At 37.9% G+C, this 22192-nt stretch overlaps 1 protein-coding gene across 3 annotated transcripts in view; it reads right to left on the reverse strand.

Moving 5' to 3' along the window:
- Positions 1–2638: 2638 nt before the first annotated feature.
- Positions 2639–22192, reverse strand: part of CADPS2 (calcium dependent secretion activator 2) — a 282475-nt gene continuing 262921 nt past the window's right edge. For all 3 annotated transcript variants that reach the window (XM_041471490.1, XM_041471489.1, XM_041471488.1), the window contains 2 exons: positions 7286–7390; positions 2639–3594 (listed from right to left, as the gene is read on the reverse strand). In XM_041471490.1, the coding sequence (XP_041327424.1) occupies positions 3424–3594; positions 7286–7390 (276 nt within the window). In that variant the 3' untranslated portion in view covers positions 2639–3423. The remainder of the gene's footprint in view (positions 3595–7285; positions 7391–22192) is intronic.

Consider the following 22192-nt stretch of genomic DNA (forward strand, 5'->3'; position numbering starts at 1 on the left):
CTAACGCTGGAGCTGTCACGCTCCAGCATCACTGGCCTTCTCAAGCATCATGTTGGTTCACGGTTCCACAAATCTAGGTACTAAAAAAAATTATTTACATTCTGAAGAAATTAAAGGACATCTGAAGGACTGTTCTGTACCTGTCATCCATTGATGTCTGCTGTGCTGTGTCTTTAACAATCCTATACTTTGTGACTGAGTTAATTTCTCTTTCCCAAACATCTTGAAACTTCTTCATGGTCACCTAATCTGTGTTTGGTTTTTTTTTTTTTTTTTTTTTTTAAAATTCTCATCATCTTTGTTTTGAATTTTTGTTTGTTTGTTTAGCATTTCCTTACTCATCTCTATCTTACTGACAAATGTATCTTGCAAGTACTGCATGCAGAAGAAATTGCATAGCAAAGTACTTGACACATGGGGTGTATGTGTATAATGCTTTGTGAAATTTGAGTAACTCGGGCCCAATTCAAGCCATAAAAAGTCATAGTCTTGTCTTGCTCAGGTGGGTTTTTCCTTTTTTTTTTTTTTGAATTATGTCAGGATGTAGACAGGATTAACTGCTCCCTAAGGCATAGGGAGCTGGGGGGGAGTCCCCTGGCTGCCTGGACAAGGCCCCACCAGTCAGGGCCAGTCCCACCACACCCAGTCAGGGAGCAGGGCAGAGGAAGAGGTGGTGGCAACTCAGAGACCAGATCATTAACATGTTTGTGATGGTCACAAAGCTCTGTAGTCGATCTCTGGATCAGGTTCTAGACAAACAGGGCCCATAAACAAGCACATGTGGGGCTGTAGCTGAGGTGAGAATCCAGCACTCCTCTTCCACCACTGGGGCAGAAGCTAGCAGCCTGAACAGAGCTGAGATTGAGTCCCTGGACAGAAGCTGTGGCTGGGGGTCCCAGGTGAGACCCATCAGGACCATGATGGCCCACAGACTCTTGAGGACCTGACAGGTGAAATTAATATAACCTACTCTGTAATCACTCAAATTGATAGGGAGAGTTGTTTGCCTCATCAGGAAATCCTTCTTGCCATGGGGGCAGCCTGGGACAGAGGAAAAGCCTCAAGGGGAGGTAAGTGAAAATCACTGTTTCCCCAGGGTTTTTGGATAGCAGGGCTGGGCAGAGAGGCTAATGCCAGGTCACTCTGTGTTGAAGGAGACAGACCCATCACTTACCTCCTGGGCTGTGCTGGTGACAGGCACTTCTGTCCCGGTGTTTCTAGGTGCCACTCCAGCTCTATTCTCTTAGTGGCTTGCTAAGGATAGTGCTCAATTTGGATATTGCTTCCTACTCTTGTGTTACCTTGGAACTTTAAAAATCTAATGCCTTCTGGTGAAAGCTCTATACAGACCTGGCACAGCTCTGCACTCGGAGGCCTTGGCAAGCACTGCAGGGCCGCTGAAGTGACACCTGCCTTTACCTCTTTACACCTAGCTTCTCTACAGGCACCTCTGCAGGGTCTGAGGAATGTCAGGATGGGGAGAGAGGAAGCAGGGAGACTTTTGCAGAGACAAAACTCCCTGTATGCCTGACCGACACTGATCTCTCTGCTTCATTGGGTTTAGGAGGTGGGTGTTACACTGGACAGCCTGGCTTCCTCTGCACCCTGCTGTCTGCCACAGCCAGACTGGGGCTGAGGCTGCAGCTCCTGCCCAGGCACGTTATCCCTTGCCAAGTCTGGGTCTCAGCCAGAGCCCCAAATGGCCCTCCAAGCATCATCAGCTTCCACACACCAGCACAACCAGGACAAATCACAGGAAAGGAACATGCTTTTTACTGCTATCAAAACCTGAATCAGCCATCTAGCAGCCTGGTAATAGGGAAAAATAATGCTTGGGCTCCCTGTGCCTCCTTCAGCCCAGCAGAGATGGTGATGAAAAGCTGAGCAGAATGGTCTACCTTACCAGCTCCCAGTTCTTCCTTGTAGGTGAATTCACCTCAGCTCATGGGATGATTAGGCTGGTTTGCAATAGAAAGAAGTTGCCACTCAGGAGTTGCAACTGCTCTCCTAGGAGACACCCAGTGGAAGTGTAACTTGCCCTTCCCTGCTTGGCTGATCTTCCAAGTGTGCTGAAAGCCACTTTTCCCTGCAGCTCTCATTCTCAGTTCCTGCAGCCCTGCATGCTTGCAATAGACCCCTGGAATCCTACAGACTGTTCTTGCACAGAAACCTCACCTCAACCTTGTAAACCCACAACAGTTCCTTGGCAAAGTCCCTTAGGTATAATGCTATGGCTCAACAAGGACCTTGACAACCTATTATTACTTCTCTGGGTGTGTTCTTTCTGATTTTGTGTACATAAGCTGAGGAATTAGTCATGCTCCCACAAAACAAACAACAACAACAAAAAAAGGCTGCTGTGTTTTTTGTAAGCTGTGTGAGTTTTGACTGATGAAAATTTGAATTCTTTCTAGTTCATCCTGAGGGCATCAAAAAGCAGGCAGTGGGCCCTGTCTGTTCATCTGCTACTGAGAGGTTTTTGTTTGCTTTGTTCCTTTATCAAGACATTGTGTCCTTGGGTACTTGTTTGCAATATATATCTGCTCTATAAAAGAAACATATTTGCTATAAATCACTATGTAAATAAAGGAATTCAAAAACCTAATTCTCATGAGGAATCATACAATGGTTCAAATTGTTTGAAATACTGAAAACATCTTTTAATTGTAGAATTCTATACAAACTTGGGTAGATACATAAATGGCCACAACAAAATGTGTTCTTATTGCCTGAAAATTTTCACAGAAATACAAACATAGACGGCAAGCTTACTGACATCCAACAGGATGAGATATTTTTAAACTTGCAAAATGAATAGACATGACACTCCTAAGTAGTTTGTATGTGTTTGACTGTCCTTGAAGATCTTCTGCTTATATACCAACCTCAATATACAAAGAAGCAAGATTAAAATTTTTAATGCACATCACATAATAATGTAAAATTAAGCACAAAAAAAGGTGAACAAATTGTAATCCTGAAAATACACTATTTTTTTTACCTAGGGCATTGACTCATTCCAAGGATGATTTCCTGTATAGTTATGTTTTAAGTAAGACACACATCTTGTTTCTGCACAGGACATCAATATCAGATGGAGGTACAAGAATAAATGGTAGCAAACATAAGGGAAAGAAATATAATCACAAGTGGAACTCAAACTCCATGCCAGTGTTGTTGCAGCCCTAAGCAAAGCTATACATAAAAATATGCTACAACCATTTTCTCAAAAAGTCCTTGGCACTTTTCCTCTGATAATCTTACTTTCTTTTTTTAATGGAGCAAGTTACATTTCTGCACCGATATCATAAGGCAAAACTATAAAAGCAATTACAAGGACAAGTTGCCAAAAAACCCCAAGGCAAAGATAAACCCCACCCTCAGACCATCACCCCCCACCTCTGAATGCTTTGTGAAATAAAATCATCCCTCCTCCTCATCACTGTCTTTCATTGTAATGCCCTGAAGTCCTCCTGCATCCGTGACTGAGACTGTGGCCTCCTCGACAGTCAGGCGGCTGTGCACGGTGTCGTAGGTTTTACTGTTCAGCGTCCCCTCCAGCACGCCTTGCAACCTGAAGTCTCGGTAGGTTTTCTGTGGCAAAAGTAAAACATCCTGAATTGGACTCCAGCAAGTCTGAGTACTCTTTCACGACACACTGGCCATTTCTAGCATGCCAGTGGCACACGTTTATTCCTCCTGCAGGTTAAGCACCAATCACCTCAATAACGATTTTGCGGTCTTAGTTTTTGGGCTGCGCGAGATTTCTACAAACTCTAGAGATTCTAATTTGATGGTCATTCCTTTAAGAGATTGTATTTTGTGCTGCAGCATACTCTAACTGCTGATTTCTCAGTAACTTCCATTTCTTTCATTTATTCAATAAGACACCAGCTGGCAATTTTTCTAAATACCTATTGAAATGTGAATCTGGCTACAGGTAGTTCAGTTCTGTCACTGCATAGAAAATGCCTGACCTTTACCCCATAGTGTAATTTTATTTATATTTCTCTATATATTTATATGCCATATGTGGACAAATAATGATTATATATTACATTATAATACAATATATACTCTAATAATGAACACAGATTATGATCTATACTGTACAGTGTCAGAATTTCTGAGGTGACTACCTAGTTAATTTACATTCCAAGTTCTCTACATCTTGATTCGCATCTACACTTTTTTTTTCATTTCAGAAAATTTTGTTTTTCTGGTATTCATCTTTTCTTTCTTTGTTTTTCCATCATGTAAAAATTTTGAATGGAATTGTATTATTCATCAATGCTATGTTCAAGTAAGTACGTGGAAAAATCACCTATGTACTCTATTTTTAAATTGTAACATATGTGAAATAATCTTTCCTGATGTTACCCTTAAAGGCTTAAAAAGGACAAGTTGATCTAGGCGGTTTCTTGTTTTGTGTATGCTATCACTACAAATTCTCAGTGTTTTGGGAGAGAATATGGGGAAAAGAAAATGGAAGATAATTAAGGGCTATCAGGCCCATTCCTTTGCCTGAGGAGTCCACGTACAACCCTTAGAGAAACAGAAAATATTTCACTCAAAACTTCAGAGAACTGCAAAAGACCACTCTTAAAATGGGTAATATTCAGATGGAAGATTTTTTTTCTGCTACAGTGATGATTATTTAAACCTTGTTTGAATCACTGCGACTGAGATTTATTTGACTTTCACAGGTCAGCGTCAGAGTCAATGCATGCAGCTTATGTTTTGCTCACACACTCCTGCGAGTTCCCTGCCTGGTCTTTTTCAAGTGTCACCATTGCATTCCCTTTTTATAACACTGTGCATTCAATTTGCTTTGATGCTGTTAACAGGTCCTACAGCAATTTCCTTCACTTTTACATTGTATTCTTCCCATTCTCAGACCAGCACTCTGGGGTTCAGACATTGCTCTTCTCTTGACATAGTTTTGCAGGATAATAATGTTCACTTCCAAGCTTAATTTTTCATTTCTCCCTAACTTTCTTGGTCCTTGACCCTTCTTTAGTCACATCCCTCTGCACGTGTCTCAGACATCTAATGAAACCCTTATGCCATCATAAGCCTTTAAAGAGAATAAAAGGAACAATGTTTCTTCTTCTAGTCTTTCTTTATAAGGCCGCTACTCTGGTTGCATTCAAATCCAAAATAATTATATTTCTCTTACTCATCCTTTGTCCTTCAAAAATGACCTCCTACTTATCTGAGGTTTTATTGGTGTTTTTTCTTTATTTAAAAAAATATATTTTTAAGAGGTGACAGGAGCAATATAGCTTCCTATGGGTTTTTTTCTTTGTTTGTTTATTTTTTTTCCTAAAACAAACAAAAATGCCTTCATTCACTCTATTTTGGAGGAAAAGTGTGCTTCCCCATGTCTCTCTGCAGCTGGGCTGCAGCAGGAGAAGTTTCTTCGGATACTCTTCTTGAACCGTTGTTTTGTATTTCCCAACAGACTCCTGTCTGCTGAGTTCCTGTTTTACCAGCTCTATCTTCAACCACCAAAACTTTCTGAGAACCAATATGATTGACATCTTCTTCAGTATTTGATATCCACAGAAGGTGCCATGGAATAACACAGTTGGACCTTACATGCAGAGCAAACCAGGTATATATATATGGGTACAGAAAGGCCACTGCCAGAAGCAGGGTTCCCACCTCCAGCAGGAGCCTCCCCCTTTGGAACAAGGCTAACCAGTGTGCCAGAAGGCAGGTTGGCAGTGCTGCTCATTCACCTGAAATTCAGTTTTGTAAGAGTTTCCTTTAATCTCCGTAGTGATATTTCTCTTGTACAATTTAGCCTGCCCATCCTTAGATCTCATGGGGCACAGGTTTTACATCCTCTAACACCTATTTTCTTCCTCAGAGGATGATAGCTACCTTGGAAAGAGACTTTTTACAAGGGCATGGAGTGATAGAACAAAAGGGAACGGATTCAAACTGAGAGTAGGTTTAGATTAGATATTTGTAAAAGTCTTTACTGTGAGGCTGGTGAGGCACTGGAACAGGTTGCCCAGATAAGTTGTGGATGCCCCATCCCTGGAAGCCTTCAAGGCCAGGCTGGGTGGAGCTTTGAGCAGCCTGGTCTAGTGAGAGGTGTCCCTGCCCATGGCAGAGGGGTTGGAACTAGATAATATTTAAGGACCCTTCCAACCCAAACCATTTTATGATTCTGTGATTCATTTGAGAATAGCTTTAAACTCTTCACAAGAGCCATACATTTTAACAAGGATCAGCAGACTGCTTTTGCCTTTGGGCACACAATCAAGTGAAGAGCCAAATCCTGCTCCCAGAGAAATCAGTTAAGGTCAAAACCAGCAAAGCTAAGCTTGGGTGCTTCAGGGAGCCATCATTATTACAACTGTTTTCTTGCATTTCTCTCTGTTCCGTTCCTTTTTGCTAGTGAATCCTGAAAGCAGCAGTTGCAATTCCAGTGACCATGAATTAAGATGCTCCTGACTTTATAGTCTTGCATGAAATTAATGAGAAAATTTTTTTAAGAAATCAAGATCACCACTGACAACAGGTGTTTCTTATTTCACATTTGTACAGATAACAAGAATGTTCAAAGTTAATCAAGACAGAATTAAAAGGAAAAAAAAATCTGAAATGGTTTTCTGTCTCTTGCCTAAGGGTATCAACTAAGATCTGAAAAGGGATTTAGGAGCAAACTTTCATTTATGTAGGTTAACCCATAACTGCCTGTTGCGAGGCATGTTACACTCTGTTTGGAAGCATTTGACATTGGCCAATGTAAATGACTGAGGACTGAAGAGAAGGGATTGGTATTTCTATTGATACTTATCCCTGAGTATGAAAGATTAGAAAATGTTATTTAATACATTGAATACTGTTTTCAATTAAGCCCAGTAATTACATGTGCACAGAAAAGAAAATAGTTCCTATTTTAAGGAGAAGGGGGAAAATGGAGAAGGAGCACTATTGAAATTATTCAGGTAAAGCAAAAAATTGGTAACAAGACAAATAATAATTTAGTAAGAATAATCATACAGCAATGCTGTACAGCTAGCTCCAAATTTCCTTGCAACTACCTAATTGTCCCCAAGTCTAGAATTTATAACAAATACAAGTGCACATATAATTAACATTAAGGGGTTCAATGAGTTATTTTACTCCTGGAATTTGCTACAACTGTGGGGAAAAAAAATACCAACCTAAACACACATTTTCTAAGTTTTGGGTTGATCATCCATGTCATTACTTTATTACTTTTCTCTCTGTACTATGCAGTCTAATGCAAACATATTTTATTTACCTTCACTATCTTGATGAGCGTCTTCAGCTGGTAGATGTGAAGCTGAACATCTAATCTGTCAGCCAACCACATGCATATGACTTTCATGGAGTTGCTATACCATTGCTGAAAAAAAGGATAAAAAAACACAACAACAAACACCACCAAATAACCCTGCAGTATTCATTTAACAGATTTGGTAATGAGAGGTAATGAAACACTTTGAAATGATCACAGATCAGCACTCGAAGTCAACAATGATACAATTTCCTGTTATGAGAATTGCATGGGTCAGTAGGAAATCAAATAACTTGACCTAAACCATTCTTTACATGAATTAGCACCTGCCATTTTATCTTTCAGTTACAACATATTCAAGCAAAATAGTGTTATGCACTTTGCTATCTGTCAGTGAGAATGGATATTAAAGATACAATTACAGGAGAGAATTGACAGCTAAAACAGCCAGGATAGAAACAGGGAGGGTATCTTGAGAGAGAATTTACAATAAACAGATTTTTCAATCCAGACAGGAAAACAGCACCAGAGAATAAGAAACTTGTCTTTTCTCATCTCTCTTTTTTTTTTTTTTTTTAATCACTTCATCATTAAGTAAAAAATATCAAAAATCCCTGGAAACTGTTTTTAAATATGATCAAGACACCACTCCACCCTTCTCAAAATAACCATATTAAGGTTTTGGTTTACATTAATTACTAATTATAATTGCAGCCTACCTTATTTACTTTTTATGTCTTAGGCATGGGTATGTTTTCACTCAACACTTCACAAATGGATGGGTTAAGAATAAGCCCTCTGCTGTTGGTGTCTATGTTACTGTAAAAAAATGCTCAGTTCCAAATAGTTACTCTAATAGTTCTTTCACATTAACTGGATTAGAAGAGATTTTACTAAATATAGTTGTAGCATTTTTTCCCCTCCTGTAAAATCACAACCAGATGTCATTTAGTCAAATGTAAAAAAGAAGGTTTTTTTTTTTTTTTTTTTTTTTTTTTTTTTTACATTTTAACAGTGAGAGATTAAAAGAGTTTGTGTCATAGCTGTGTTTCTAGTCTCTTTTCCCACAGGAAAGAGGCTTAAATTATTTTATAATACAATTTCCTGTGTCTTTGCAAAATAATGAGATATGTAAAGAGAGGAAATCGTGCATATTTAAAAATGCAGCATGTTAGACAAGGTATATTTTGTGACAGTAATTCAAAGGACGTATCTAACATGTCTCATTATCCACTTCCACATGAACAAAAAAAAAAAAAATACTCAAAATATGAAGACAAATTACTTGCTACTGGATGTAACAAAATAAAGAAATAGAATTCTTCCATCAAAATGTAAGCTCTCTGTAAAAAGCTTGAAAGACATACAGTAAATAACTTCAAATACCTCTTCCTTACAGGGAACAGTCTCACCACATTAGACCTATCAGTTTTAAGAGAAGTCTGAAATTAGATATTCATATAATAATTCTTCTGATTTTTTTTTGTATGTGTTAAATTATATTTTAATTATAAATCACTGCAAATAAATTACTTTTATTTTTTAGAGTTTCTCCTATTAATTTACTATTTTACAAAAGGGAAAAACACACTACAAAAAAGGCAGAGAGCTACATATTTCATAAAAGTAGTTTGATTTAGTCACTAAATTGTGGGACTGATTAGATATCCATAAAATACTGTTTTTAGATCACTGAATGACATTCTTACCCTATTTACATTATTTCATCCCTAACATGCATGATGGTATTGATTTCCTTTGTATGTACCTGCAAAATATTTTTAATGTGACAGATTTGTTACTAAGTGGTAAACTATATGACAGGTGTTGTATGTATACAGATGTCTAGAAAATGAAATACAATTGTGCCTATTAATTGGGGAACTCTGTTGATCTAAATAAACATAAAGATTCCTACATCAAACATTCTACCCAAATGCAATAAGATAAGCCAAGAAATTATATTATAACTCAGACCCTACTGGTTTTAATTGTAAACATAATCCTGGTAAAGAGAATTATTTTAGTAGGGGAGCTTTTTGAAAACTGATATTCTCCAGTAATGTATTTGTTATATATATATATATTTTTTATCAAGTAGAACACAGAATGGGCTCAAACTTGCTCAGACAAGCAATGTACAGACAGGATTGAAAATTCTGAGACTGAATTTCCCATGCAACAATACTGAACAGTGACAGATTACTGACAATAGACTGTTCCAGTTTTCTGGCAAAATGTTTTAATGCCCAACCAGGAAACTTATTTAAGATGGATGCAGTAAAACTTCGACTCTACATACCTGTGATATTTTTACATGCACTGAAAACAAAGCTAAGACATTGGAGGAAATTAATTCTCTACTCAACTTTATGAACAAAAGCAATATAATATGTTTTCCTGACTAGTGTCAATGCATTAAACTTTCAGTACAAATGTTAAATTTGGTCATTGTGAAATGATACTACAGTACTTGCTCTTCTCTCAACATGCCTTGTTCAGAAAAAATATGACTGCTGCTTTATTAGAACAAAAGTATTTTTATTTTTTTAACAGTATTTTTAATAACAATCACATCCAGTATATTTGTAGAATTCTCCCAGAGGTACTTGTGGGTAGGATTCTTGTTTATGAATGGTCTTATATCCACTAGTTTTGAGGACTTAGTGTAGGCTGAAGCCACATAAACTTAAATCTGCTGGATTGCATAACAAGAAAATAAAGATTTCCCTATAACTTATTTTTGAGTCTGTTAAAAAGCACAGCACTGCAAATTCCTCTCAGAGAATTTGGCCATTCTCTGAGAGGAATTTGCCAAGGCCACACATTTTTACAACCATGAGCATGTTAGAGAGGCAGAAATGGATGTCTTGTAACTGATGGGAACCTATTGCAAACCCCAAAACTTCAGTGATTGGATAATTGTCCTGAGATCACCCAGTTAAAACAACAGCTACAGCAACAACAACTGCTCTTAACCAGTTTTAAGCTAAAGTAACTTTCCCATTAGTAACAATAGCAGTGAAAGCACAGCACATCTCTTGCAGATGTTCATTATTTGGTACTACTGCCACATTCTTTGCTGTTGTCTATGCAAGAGTAAAGCAGTAAGTGCTTATTATACATTTTTTTCCAAATCAGCAGATAACAGCAGCAAAACACTTTAACAAAAATGTTTGCCTCGCTATTTCCTCCTCTCTCCTTATTCACAGCCCATCCAGCTCCTGTAAGGGCATGCATTACTCACTTCATTTTCCTGAGATACCTCTTTCAAAGTAAAAAATAAGAGAAAAGGAAAGGCTAGGGTTGACTCTGTGAGACCCCTGTATTTATTCACACTTATTGTGCATGACTGTACACTGGTAAATCATATTAGCAGCCCGTCTCCCCATCAAGCTGCTACTTGCTTTCCAGCCCTGGGAAGGTTCAACAAATCAACAGGAGCACGGAAAACAGAACATCAGTCTAATCTAGTGTTTAAGGTGAAGTTTTCAAACCCAATCTAAGAAGATCTTTAGAGCAAGCAACAAGCTGAAGGGCTCAGAAGGTGGTATTGACAATGAAAGAGTGTTGAAATATTGAGAAGCGCAGCACTTGTGCATTTTTAATAACAAGAGGGTCAACAAGGACACAGCTCCCTCAGTGCCAATAGTTGCCACACCAGGGCTATAAACGCTCTCAGTTCATCAGATTTCTTAAACAGTTCATCAGCTTTCTTAAACACCCTAAACCCCCTCAGCAGACCTTTAGTCTTAAATTAACAAACCAAAGCAATGAAAGAGGGTGCAGCTTGAATGGCCAGCATTGATCCCCAACGGGGCTCGGCGCAGCTACAGGCACTGAAAAACTCGTTCCATTGTCAGGAGGAATTGACAAACCTCCTCGCCTAAATAGTCCAGCTCAGACGGGCTGGAGGCACGCAGCTGTAAAGGGCTCCCCTCGCCCCGCTCCCAGCGCTCACAATGCGCCAGGCATGAGCTCTTTGTCAGGCCCAGACTCTGCAATTTTCTAACAAGGATTAAAGTTGTTTCTCGGCAGGGCTAGTGAAAAGCGATTTAGCAACATACCGTGCTTTCTTCAGGCAAGTTAAAGAGAAGTAGTTAAGGAATTTCATTATTCTGCTGACCGGTGGAAACACAAAACAAATATAATAAATATTCACTACCTTTCTGGGTGCCTGAGCTATAACATTCGCAGAACGGTTCAATTAAATATAACACTTATTGGCTGAAAGCAACCACTTCAAATTTATTTTTGAAGATTTATAAAAAGGTGCAGCTGTTTGCCACCTGGAAGGAGGCTCAATACATAGCAATACACAATGGCTTAGTCCTTCTGGGGCTGGTATCCCTAACGCCTAAGCCACAAGACCCCGTTGAGTTTCTATACCTTGACTGCTCTTGATAAATGGGCATTGTCATAATGCTTTCTCCACTGAGTTTAGCAGGGGAACAGCTTTTCTAGGAAGTGCACTTTATGTTCCTGCGGAAGCCTTTATTGCACTATTGATCAGGAATTTAGTCGCTCAGACAACAACAGGATGTTTCTACTTCCTTCAGCTTTACTTGCCCTACCAGAAACAGTAACAAAAAGTGTATTTCTCACTAAAGACACTGAACGCTAAGTGCAGGATAAGATAAAATGAGAAAATAATAATGAGCTAATGCAAGACAAAACATGAGCATGTTAAAACTTAAGTGCTAAAATGCCTATTTTTATTAAAGATCAATGCTGTTATATTGCTTCAAGTTTATGATAGAGAGCACTACAAGCATGGGACTTTTAGGACATTTAAAAAAATAAATAAATTATTTCTTAAAAATGCAAACAGCAAAAGTTGAAAAAATATCCTGATTTAAGTCTCATAATTTATTTCCCTTTTTGCAAAATATGAGTAGTCATACTGGTTGCCTTTGTTGAATGTTAAAGACAATGAGGGACACAAATATCATTCATAGTGTTTTTGAAAATACTCAGAGGTTTAGAAGTTATAGCTGTATTTTCAAATTAGGTGGAGATATCATCCACTTAAATGAGGATTTTTACCTCAGCAGTGATGAGTTCATACACTCTTCTGAAAGCTAACAAGTCATGGTAACTCTGAAAGCACCACCCAAGTCAAGGGGAGGTCCTCATGATGCCACCACATTTATTCCTTTTGCATCTTTTTTCCCCCTAAGAACTTCTATTTAAGATAAACTAAAAGAAATTAAAATTAAACTAAGTATGAGTGGAAAATCCATGGAGTTGACCTTGTTGGAACCACGGGGTCAGCAGGAAGGACAAACAAATGAAGCTTTTTCCCTATATGAAAAAAAATTTCAGATATTTAAAAGTCCTTGATCTGGAAAATGCCAATGACTAAATCAATATTGTGTCAAATGCAAAAACTCTATTCCCCACTTTGCTACAGTCCATTCCTACATTTTCATTCAAGGACTTGTCCAGAAGTCTTCCCATTGCTGTGTCACGTATTTCTGCTGCAATGCTCCTGTGCTCCCTCATGAGCTCCTCCTTTGCTCCAAGCCTCTGACACATTCCTCTTTCACCTCACCAGTGTCTTACACTCCTAATGCTTGGCCCCATTTATCCACGAACCTTCCTGGAAACATCTCAGGCTTTCATCCAGCTTCCGTGTTTTGCTTCCTCCTCTGGGTCTGGAATGCTAAGTCATGTTTTGAACTTTGTCTCAGGAATGCGCAAAAATGTTGACAGCCTAAATTACAGGTATATGTATCAGGAAAGGAGAGGTGAGAAAGGAACCACTGTCTGCTTCAACACTCATACTTCTGATACAAGATTTTCTAAGTTTAGTGATTTGAAATGACAAACTCTGTTTGGGTACTCGTGCCTTTTAAATTTTTCCTACCCTCCCCACCCTCCAACCCCCATTTTTTGTTTTTGGTTTTTTAAAAAATCTGATTCTAGTAGATTTAAGAAATTGCTTCTTGCACACTGCTTGCCCAAGGAAGAAAGGTTTTCTTTCTTCCAGTGGGATGCTTCCTTTGGCTTTCTTTTGCCTTTCCTTCTTTTTTTGTGCCATTACTCCAACCTCCCAGGAAGCTCAGAAAGCATTTTGGTTTTCTTAAGAAGAAATACTTTAGTCTCTAGCCAGTCTCTTTGCTGCCTATTTGAATGAAGGATTCCCACTGCCACTCCCAAAGCAATCAGGGGAACGGGAAAGGAGCTCAACAAAAAAAGGAACCCAAACCTTGATGGAAAGACCTTGTTCAGAAAGACTTTTGACAACAAACAAGTGAACAGTTGTTGGATGGGATATTTTGATGATAAAAGGAAACAAAATTAATTTTCAGAAATCAATAATGAGACGAAAAGAAAAGCCATGGCTCATTTAAAAGCATATTAAGCATCTTTGAAATTCTTGATCAAAAAGGATATATAGTTCTGAAAAACCAAAGAACATCTAACGTATGAAAAGCTTATCTTTTAGAAGGAAAGCAATTTTTTTTATATTTTTAGCTTCTAATTAGAAGACGGCTAGTTGCTATAGAACTGCTGCCAATTCACAAATAAAGATACACTTTTAAAATGCAAAATATACAGTACTCATATTCATATACAGTACTGTATTTCATATTGGTTGTCAAACAGAAATTTACAATATTTATGCTACTTTATAATGTCTGTGACCTTCATTTTTTTCCTGCCTTCTTCACATATGGCAGATAAGCTGAAAAACTGGAAGTTTGCAAAATCAGACACATGTAACTTCCTTCCATATCTGGACATATGTAATGTTACAGTTCTGATTTTAAACAATAGGTACTAGCATGATGCTCATGACTGTGAGAGACTAACAGTATAAACAGCTTCTCTGCTCCACTCTGGATACGCACTGCATCTGTGAACAAAACTTCCATAGGTTATTCTGGTGCTAAACTCTGTGGAGGAAACACTGTCAGTCTTGCTACACTGTGTTGTGTCACAATTTGGGTATATCCACAAACATCCTCCAAGGCACAGAACGGGGAACATCACTTGAGTGACCCTGAAATGAAAGCCAGCTTGGATCCTCAAAATAAACAAATTAACATAATGCAAAATGACCAAGTTGTTACTCATTATAACACTTGCCTCTTGCTATCAGGCTCTAGTTTCAAAAGCCCTACAAATGTATTTAGCTGTACAAATGCTAAGCAGTCTTCCTAAGTGAATGCCTGACATTATAGAATCATAGAATGGTTTGAGTTGGAAGGGACATTAAAGATAATTTAGTTCCAATCCTCCTACCATGGGCAGGGATGCCACCCACCAGACCAAGCTGCTCAAGATCCTATCCAGCCTGACCTTCAACACTTTCAGGGATGGGGCATCTCCAGCCTTTCTGGGTAACTTGTTCCAGTGCCTCACTACCCTCTGAGTAAGTACTTTCTTTCTAACATCCAATCTAAACCTACACTCTTTCAGTTTAAAACCTCTGTCCCTTGTTGTGTCTCTATAAAAAGTCTCTCTCCCTCCTTTTTATAAGCCTCCTTATTGTACTGGAAGGCTGCTCTAAGGTCTCAGGTCTCCCTGGAGCCTTCTCTTTTCCGGGTTGAACAACCCCAGCTCTCCCAGCCTGTCTTCACAGCAGAAGTGTTCCAGCCCTTGTATCATCTTTGTGGCCCTCAGTAAGGCTGAAGGTCTGGGTTCACCCTGCCTGTAAGGTATGCAATCAAAACACCCATCTCTGCTTTAGCCCACTCATCCAGAACTCCCTGGGGACTTCTCACTCCCTGCAGTGAGATATCATTACAGGGACCACAGGAGACCTCCTGTTAGCTGCATTCCTCTCTTAAAGTAAGAATATTCTTCATCTCAGTATCAAAAGTAAGACAGGCTGAAACTGAGTCATCTGTTGGATGACTGAGAATCTGTGCTGTAGCTATTACACTCACTTCAGTACTTTTTGTCCTAGAATCTTCTACTTAGACTCCCTGCTCCCTGTGGAGCGAGGTCAAGTACATATTTTTATTACAGTATTTAAACCATCCTGAGTTCTTCTGAGTGAATATTTACAGGCAGCTCATTTGTTTCCACCTCATCAATCCTGACTCATCCATTTACTCTTTATGTTATTGCAGTGCCATGTGACAGAGCTGGATGTAGCTGAGAAGCTGGCAGGGAGATGCACACTGCTGCAGCTCCTCCTCTCTTACACCACAGCAACTGGGCACTACACTGGCTGCCCCAATGTGGAGCAGAGGTCCAGCCTCCTGCCTCCCTCTTGCTTCTCTCCTCCCCTTTCTCTTTGGATGAAATGTCCTTGGACTGGGCAGGCGCCTGGTTTGCTCCCTTCCATCCTGGACCTTGTTGCCCATGAACACTCTTTCAGCTATGTAAATTTTACAGCTGTGTTGGGGTGGTTTTTTGAGCTGATTTTTATCTGCACTATTTTTACTTTTTTCCCTTGCTCTTTTAGTGCAGTATAATGCAAAAGAAAGTCAGTGTAATGTAAATTAAGAAAATATACCTTGAAACACCTGAAAATTATTTAAAGAAAATAATCTCTATATAGTTCAACACTTCTGCACATTTAAATCAGCACTAAAGCTTTGGCTTCCCATGATTGAACAGGTGAAGAAGCTCTTTCCACTTACAAATCTGTGTCAGAGCATTCTGCAGCATCCTTATCTATTCTGATTTGTAACAGCAACCTCTTTCTGTTATGTCTGACTCGTTATAGTAAAACCAGATTATTCTTATGATTTCTGGCACTATTTTTCTTGTAATGTGATCAAAAATGTGGTTGTGTGCCTATTTGTGCACACTTATGAAGAGTTTTGTTTTACTTTCCTTTTTCAACTAAGCTTGACCCAAATGCAATACAAGTATAAACATCAAACCCGTAAGTAAGGTTTGAGAAGCCACAAGCTTCTCCTGCTGTTTATACGTGTGTGAATTACAGTACATCAAGAAATCAATATTCCCTAGATGGTGCTTGTGCCTGGCACTTCATGGTGAACAAACATTAGGTAAGACAATACAAATGGTACAATCCTTATTGATTTCCCTTGACTGTGTAGAATGTGAAAGCTGCAGCCACAGTTAACACTTACTGACAGCCTCATCTAAAGTTTCGGTGCTATTTTATATTTTTATAGTTGTCCATGCTCAATTGATTCTATTAAGTTGCCAGACACATTTCAAGCCATCTAGGTAAGAAGAAAAAGTGCAGTGCCTGGAATGAGATGCTGCTACTTTGTGCCTAAGTGGGATAAAAAGGTTAAAGGACTAAATTTGGCCTGGATGTTGGAAGAAGCTCTCTTTTATCAGGTAGAATTGTTATTGTTTTTAGTGAATGGATATTGTGAGTGATGGATAGATCCATATAACTAAGTTAATAAATGAATGAACAATATATACCAGAAATGCATATGGGGAAACCGTACTGGAAGCTCCCAGTATTACAGACCTTCCCCAAACAAACAAGCAAAAACCCCTTGTGGCTCTATTTGATTGAAAAACTTCCCCCAGGGAAAAAAAAAACAAAAAAAAAAAAAAACCAGATGGGTTTTAAAATATTAAGTTCAGGAATTTTTTTTCTCCTAATTTTTCCTGTTGTGACTTGTAACACTCATTTAAAATTGCTTTTTAAGAGCAATTTATACATTGTTCATTTCCTTTCCAAAAAAGTGAGCTTCTCAGACAAGTCAGGGAACTTAGGGGGTAGGGCATATAAGGAATTCTGAATATCAGGCTATGAGATTTAGTGCCCTAAAAATAATCTTCTATTTTCCTTTTATACCCAGAGAGCACTTTTAGCAAGATATCAGAATATCTATTTAATAGTTTCTTACTTCCCAGCTTGAAAAATTTAATATGATTGAATTGGTGTGAAAAAGGTGTCAGACATCCATTCCATGAATACTAAATGCAGACTGGACTATGGGCTATTTAATGTCTTGGGAAAAGAATTTTTGTATCTTTTTGGGTTGTGTGGTACACAACAAAGTGGAAATCCAGGAATTAAGAATGGCATAAAGAATGAAGATATGTGAAAGTGTCATCATATCAAAGCCACGTAAAATACAGTCAGTCATATTATGTCATTGTGTTTCTCTAGAGAAAACACTATCAGCTGCAGTATAAAACAACTTACAAAGTGCTGAATATTCTGATCCTGAAGCAGGAAACTCTGAAGCACATGCTTCACTTTAAGTGTGTTGTGGTCATACTGATTTCAACAGTACTGAGCTTTGCTGCAGTCATAGCAGCACAATCAGCACCCTCCAAGAGTGGACACTTTTTTTCTCAGCATAATCCAGAAAAAAAAAATCAGAGAAAACTTCTACACTATATGAAAACAGAGGGAGGTTACATTTTTCAGATGGCAAATGAACTTTTTTTCTTTTATAGAGATTGCTACCTTGAAAAATGAGGGGAGTCTATCTGAAAACATCAGGAATAATTTAGTGACTTTAAAAAGACTTTGAACAAGAGTTTGCAAGACGTTGCTTCCATCTTGCAGAAGAGTTTCCTATATTTGAACATGTCAATATAATTTACTTTTTCAGTGACACTGCCTAGAGTTGTCTTTAAAATTCTTTTACCAAAAAAAGAAACAACTGTTTCAAAATGACAAAAAATTCTGTTAGATCATGAGACAGCTACAGAGTGGTTTTCATATCACGAGCTTTCTATTTCCCCTATAAAATAAGAGACGTAATTAAAGATGAGTTAAGACTTTGGTGAAAATCTAAAGAGCATCGGCAAATCTGAGCACTGCTCAGCTTTTCAATTGCTTTTCTACTTCTCAGTTCTTTTAAATGGTTTTCTATGGCAGGAACATTTTTCTTAATTAGTCACAGCTAATTACTGTTCTGGCATAGACAAGTAATCAGAAATGTCAGAGCTGCAAGGCTACATCTCCCTAATCCTTTGATAATAATTTAGCCTCCTGGGAGGGCCTCAAGCTGCGGTAAGTAGTGGCTGACAATAAGGCAAAATTAGGTGGGCAGCAGACCATTAGGATAGAAAAATAAAAAGCACTACCAAATCCTGCTGAGCACCATCAGGCAACTAACTACACTGCCAGATGAGGTGCCTGTTTAAGCCTGTGTTGTTAATTAGCTGATTCTACCAGACCTGCCACATATGTCCAGGTGCATCATGCAAAGATGCGTATTTCTGGGTTTGTGCCAAAGGACAATTTTGCACTGTGATCAAATTTCAAGAATCTGAGAAAGAAGCCCACATATTTCTTGAAGATTACTCTGAGTTATCAAAGAAATAAGAAGATCAACAAGCTACAATCCATTTTTGTTGAGTATTTTTTTAAGTAATTAGGCACGGTCCTCTCATGTTTCTCAGAGGTTAATACAAACACAGCTTTTGATTCAAATGTGGCCTTTAACCAAGTAGACCTTTTGTCAAATCACACACTTGCAAATAATTACATAACAACAAAAGTGAAGATTACTTATTAAAATTAGCGTGACAGGAAGTAATTTGAGAATAAGGAAAAAACCCCACAATTGAAATTTTCTAGAAAAACATTGTTGAATACTAAATACTACAAAAATAGGGCTTTTGAGGTAGACATAAGCAGCACAAGGAGTTGGTACTACTGAAAACTCAATTTAAATTAAGTGTTCCTCTTAGCTGTGTAACACCACGACTTGCACATTTTTAAACACATTTTTTTGTAATAGGTCAGAAAATCTATAGAAATTAGGCAATTGAATAAAGCATTTGGCAAACGCAAACAGGATGAATGGCAAACAGAAATTAGTCAGATGAGTACTTCATATCTCCATTTAGCCACTAAGCAGAGCACATATCATAATAATCTTTGAAGAATAATTAAGATCTCAAATAATCTCAAGTACATCATTGAACTTGAATTGTTCCATCTCAGCTACTAATGGAAAATGACTGGAATGGGATAAATTACTAATGGATAATGGTTGAAATATGGGAACACCACTAGCATTTAATAAACATTCCAGACAAAAGACAAGCAGTTTTTCAACAGAAAAAGAATATCCCATTACATCTGAACCCTTGAAATACAAAAGCCAAAACCAGCTATGTAAATCTGGAGTGCTTAAGCTTTTAAACTGGTTATGAAGACGCTCAGTCTTTCTGCACTCCAAAGACAGTTGTATGAGTTCCCTGCCATACACAACTCTTACACAGCTTGTTGAATTGCTACCATGCACGAGGCCACAGCCTCCAGGAAGCCCTCCCACACGGGCAGTCCCTGCAAAGCCAGCAGGAATACTGCATCACACCACATCAGTTTAGCACCCAGAGGAGATGGGCAACATCTGCTCACAGGTGCCATCTTGTACAAGATAACTGTGGGCACCACTTTGCCAGTGCTCACCTCTCCAGGATGTGCATGCTGACTATTTTATGTGTTTATAGTACACTTGGGAAGAGGTTTCCCAGAAATTGCAGTCTAAAAAAAATTGGAAACCCTTTCAGTTGTATCAATGGCTGAACATGGATGCATTAAAGCTGTTCTCTGAAACCATTCTTTATTTCCCAGAGCAGCAATCACTTATTGCATAAAGATTTCACTGCACATATAGTCTCCAAAAAACTGTAATCATACATCTGTTTACACCATAAGTTTTCCACAACAGACACAAATACAACCTGTTAGATAACGCTCTCAATGGCAAATACACCAAGAAGGAATCTGAAGCAAAAATGTCCGGAATGACTCTTTTTGAACATCCATACTGCACATGCAATTCACAGGTACAAGGAAGTGAGAATCTACCCAGGTGGCACTTAGGAACTAAGAAAGTAAGTATTGCATCGATGTTTTAACAGAGCTGTATGTAAAATTAAAAAAATGCTTTTCCAAGAGGTTTGTCAACAAAATCCAGTTTTGTTTAAAGGAAATAGTTTTTAATTTACAAGTCTGATGTATATTAAAATGCTCGGGAGTTCAAGATTTATTAGTCCCACCTTAAAAATTCTAGTAAAACATGAATCTAAGTCTAGTCAAAGGGAATAGCCTGGCATGTTTATGGACACAGCACTGCATTTATTAAAGTTAATGGTAAAAGGCCTATTGATTTTGAGAAGGAAAAACCAGATCCCATGGAATTTCTAAAACCTGATATTTTTGTGATCAGATACACAGCACTATTTTTTGATAGGCTGCACAGATGCTCTTACATTATCTATGAAATGGATTATCTTTATAATAAGTGTGGTGTTAATAATAATTAGTAATATTCCCTATTTATTTTAGTTTTGTGCAATTATATTCTAAATATTTATTTTTTTCCATTCACCAACTTGATTTACTGTCTTTTCTGAAAACAAGTAAACAAGTATTTCAAAAATTATTTACAAAAAAATAAAACTAAAGTAATATACTGTTTCTAAAACATTAACCCAAAGCTACTGCAGAGCTTAATCATATGCAATAGTTTATAAACATTGCAAGTGCTCTTTAAGAAATGTGATATTAAAAACAAATAAAAACTACTCTTCATCCCCTTTGTGCCCTCAACTATAAGTTGTTTACTGCATGAGAGTAGGAGATAAATGTCCTGAATCCCTGTGACAGAAGGAATTTGACAAGTAAAATTCTCAGCCAATTTTAGGAAGAAGACCATGTCCCATACTGCAAAGGAAGGCAAAAATTCCCATGTACTGACAAAGTGAAAAATCTTTGTGAGTTCAAACCTGTTGACTAGTTTTGAGAACAGGAAGGCTGCACACTGACCTGGGAGAGACCAATGCTACCAGGAGCACCTGGACATATTACTCTGCCTGCTGTCCATAGTCCTTTTAGAGGAGGTAAGATTTAAATGGTTTCAAAATGGTGCAGAAAAAACTACCAGCCCAGTCTTTTTTCAGCCACTGGAGATTTGAACCTTTTTCATATTTAAGGGTTCATATCACAAGCTGAAATTCCATTCTACTTATTTTCATATTTTTGTATAGCAGGGCACTGCTTTTATAGGCTTACCTAACACTGCCATAAAACACCACATATTTTTTTGTCTTCTCTCCAGTTTGAAACTACTCAGGTAGTTTAAAAATGTTACAACTCCTTGTCCTAACATATTGTGACTCACTGGCAGGCATTTGTCCTTGTATCAATATTATTCTTAAATTCAAATGATCTTTGTTATGCACATAACTTGTGTGACAGACATGCTGCTCACTTGGTCACCATAATAGCTGTTGGAATATCGCAGCCCTGGATCAAGTCAATGATATCTGGACATAAATAGTTTGCAATTATACATTTTTGTGGGGCTAAAATAGTGTCTGAGGCCTGATCTTCTCTATATTTATAACTAAGACCTCTATCACACAGAACAGCCAGTGTTTTTGTTGTTCTCGATGAGGTATTTCCCTGGCTCAAGCACAGGAAAGTGTACTTTTCCTCTTTCACTATGCTGATGGTTACTTAGCTGATACTAATTCAATGTGTTTTAAGAGGAAAACAACTGTGATCTACAGCTTTAGCCAGTGCAATGGCTTCAAGTACATTTACATAAAGAAGTGAATATATTTTATTCTTTATATTGAAATATAACTTGACAGATTTGAATTTATAAAAAGAATACCTAGGTTTTCTTAAATAATAATAATAACAATAATTTTAAAAAACCCTTCCAAAATAATTTGCAAAATCTTGGTCAGTCATAATGTTCTAAATCTGAATTAATGTCAGAAAAGGCAAACTAACAGAGTGAGATGACTTTGTTTTACATTTCTGCATGCTATGAGCTTCCACATTTGTTAATGCTTTTTTTAGTGCTGCATCTGCCCAATCAATAATATCTCCCAGTGTGATGTTACGTAGAAATGTGATACCAGCATGTAGAAAGAAAAATAAAGACACAAATAGATACCTGATACACAAAATACACACTATGTATATATTTTTTCTTTTCTTACAGATGCAATCATTGGTCACAGCAGCATACA

Source organism: Pyrgilauda ruficollis, unplaced genomic scaffold (assembly GCF_017590135.1).
Source record: "Pyrgilauda ruficollis isolate IOZ18807 unplaced genomic scaffold, ASM1759013v1 scaffold27, whole genome shotgun sequence".
Lineage (NCBI taxonomy): Eukaryota > Metazoa > Chordata > Aves > Passeriformes > Passeridae > Pyrgilauda > Pyrgilauda ruficollis.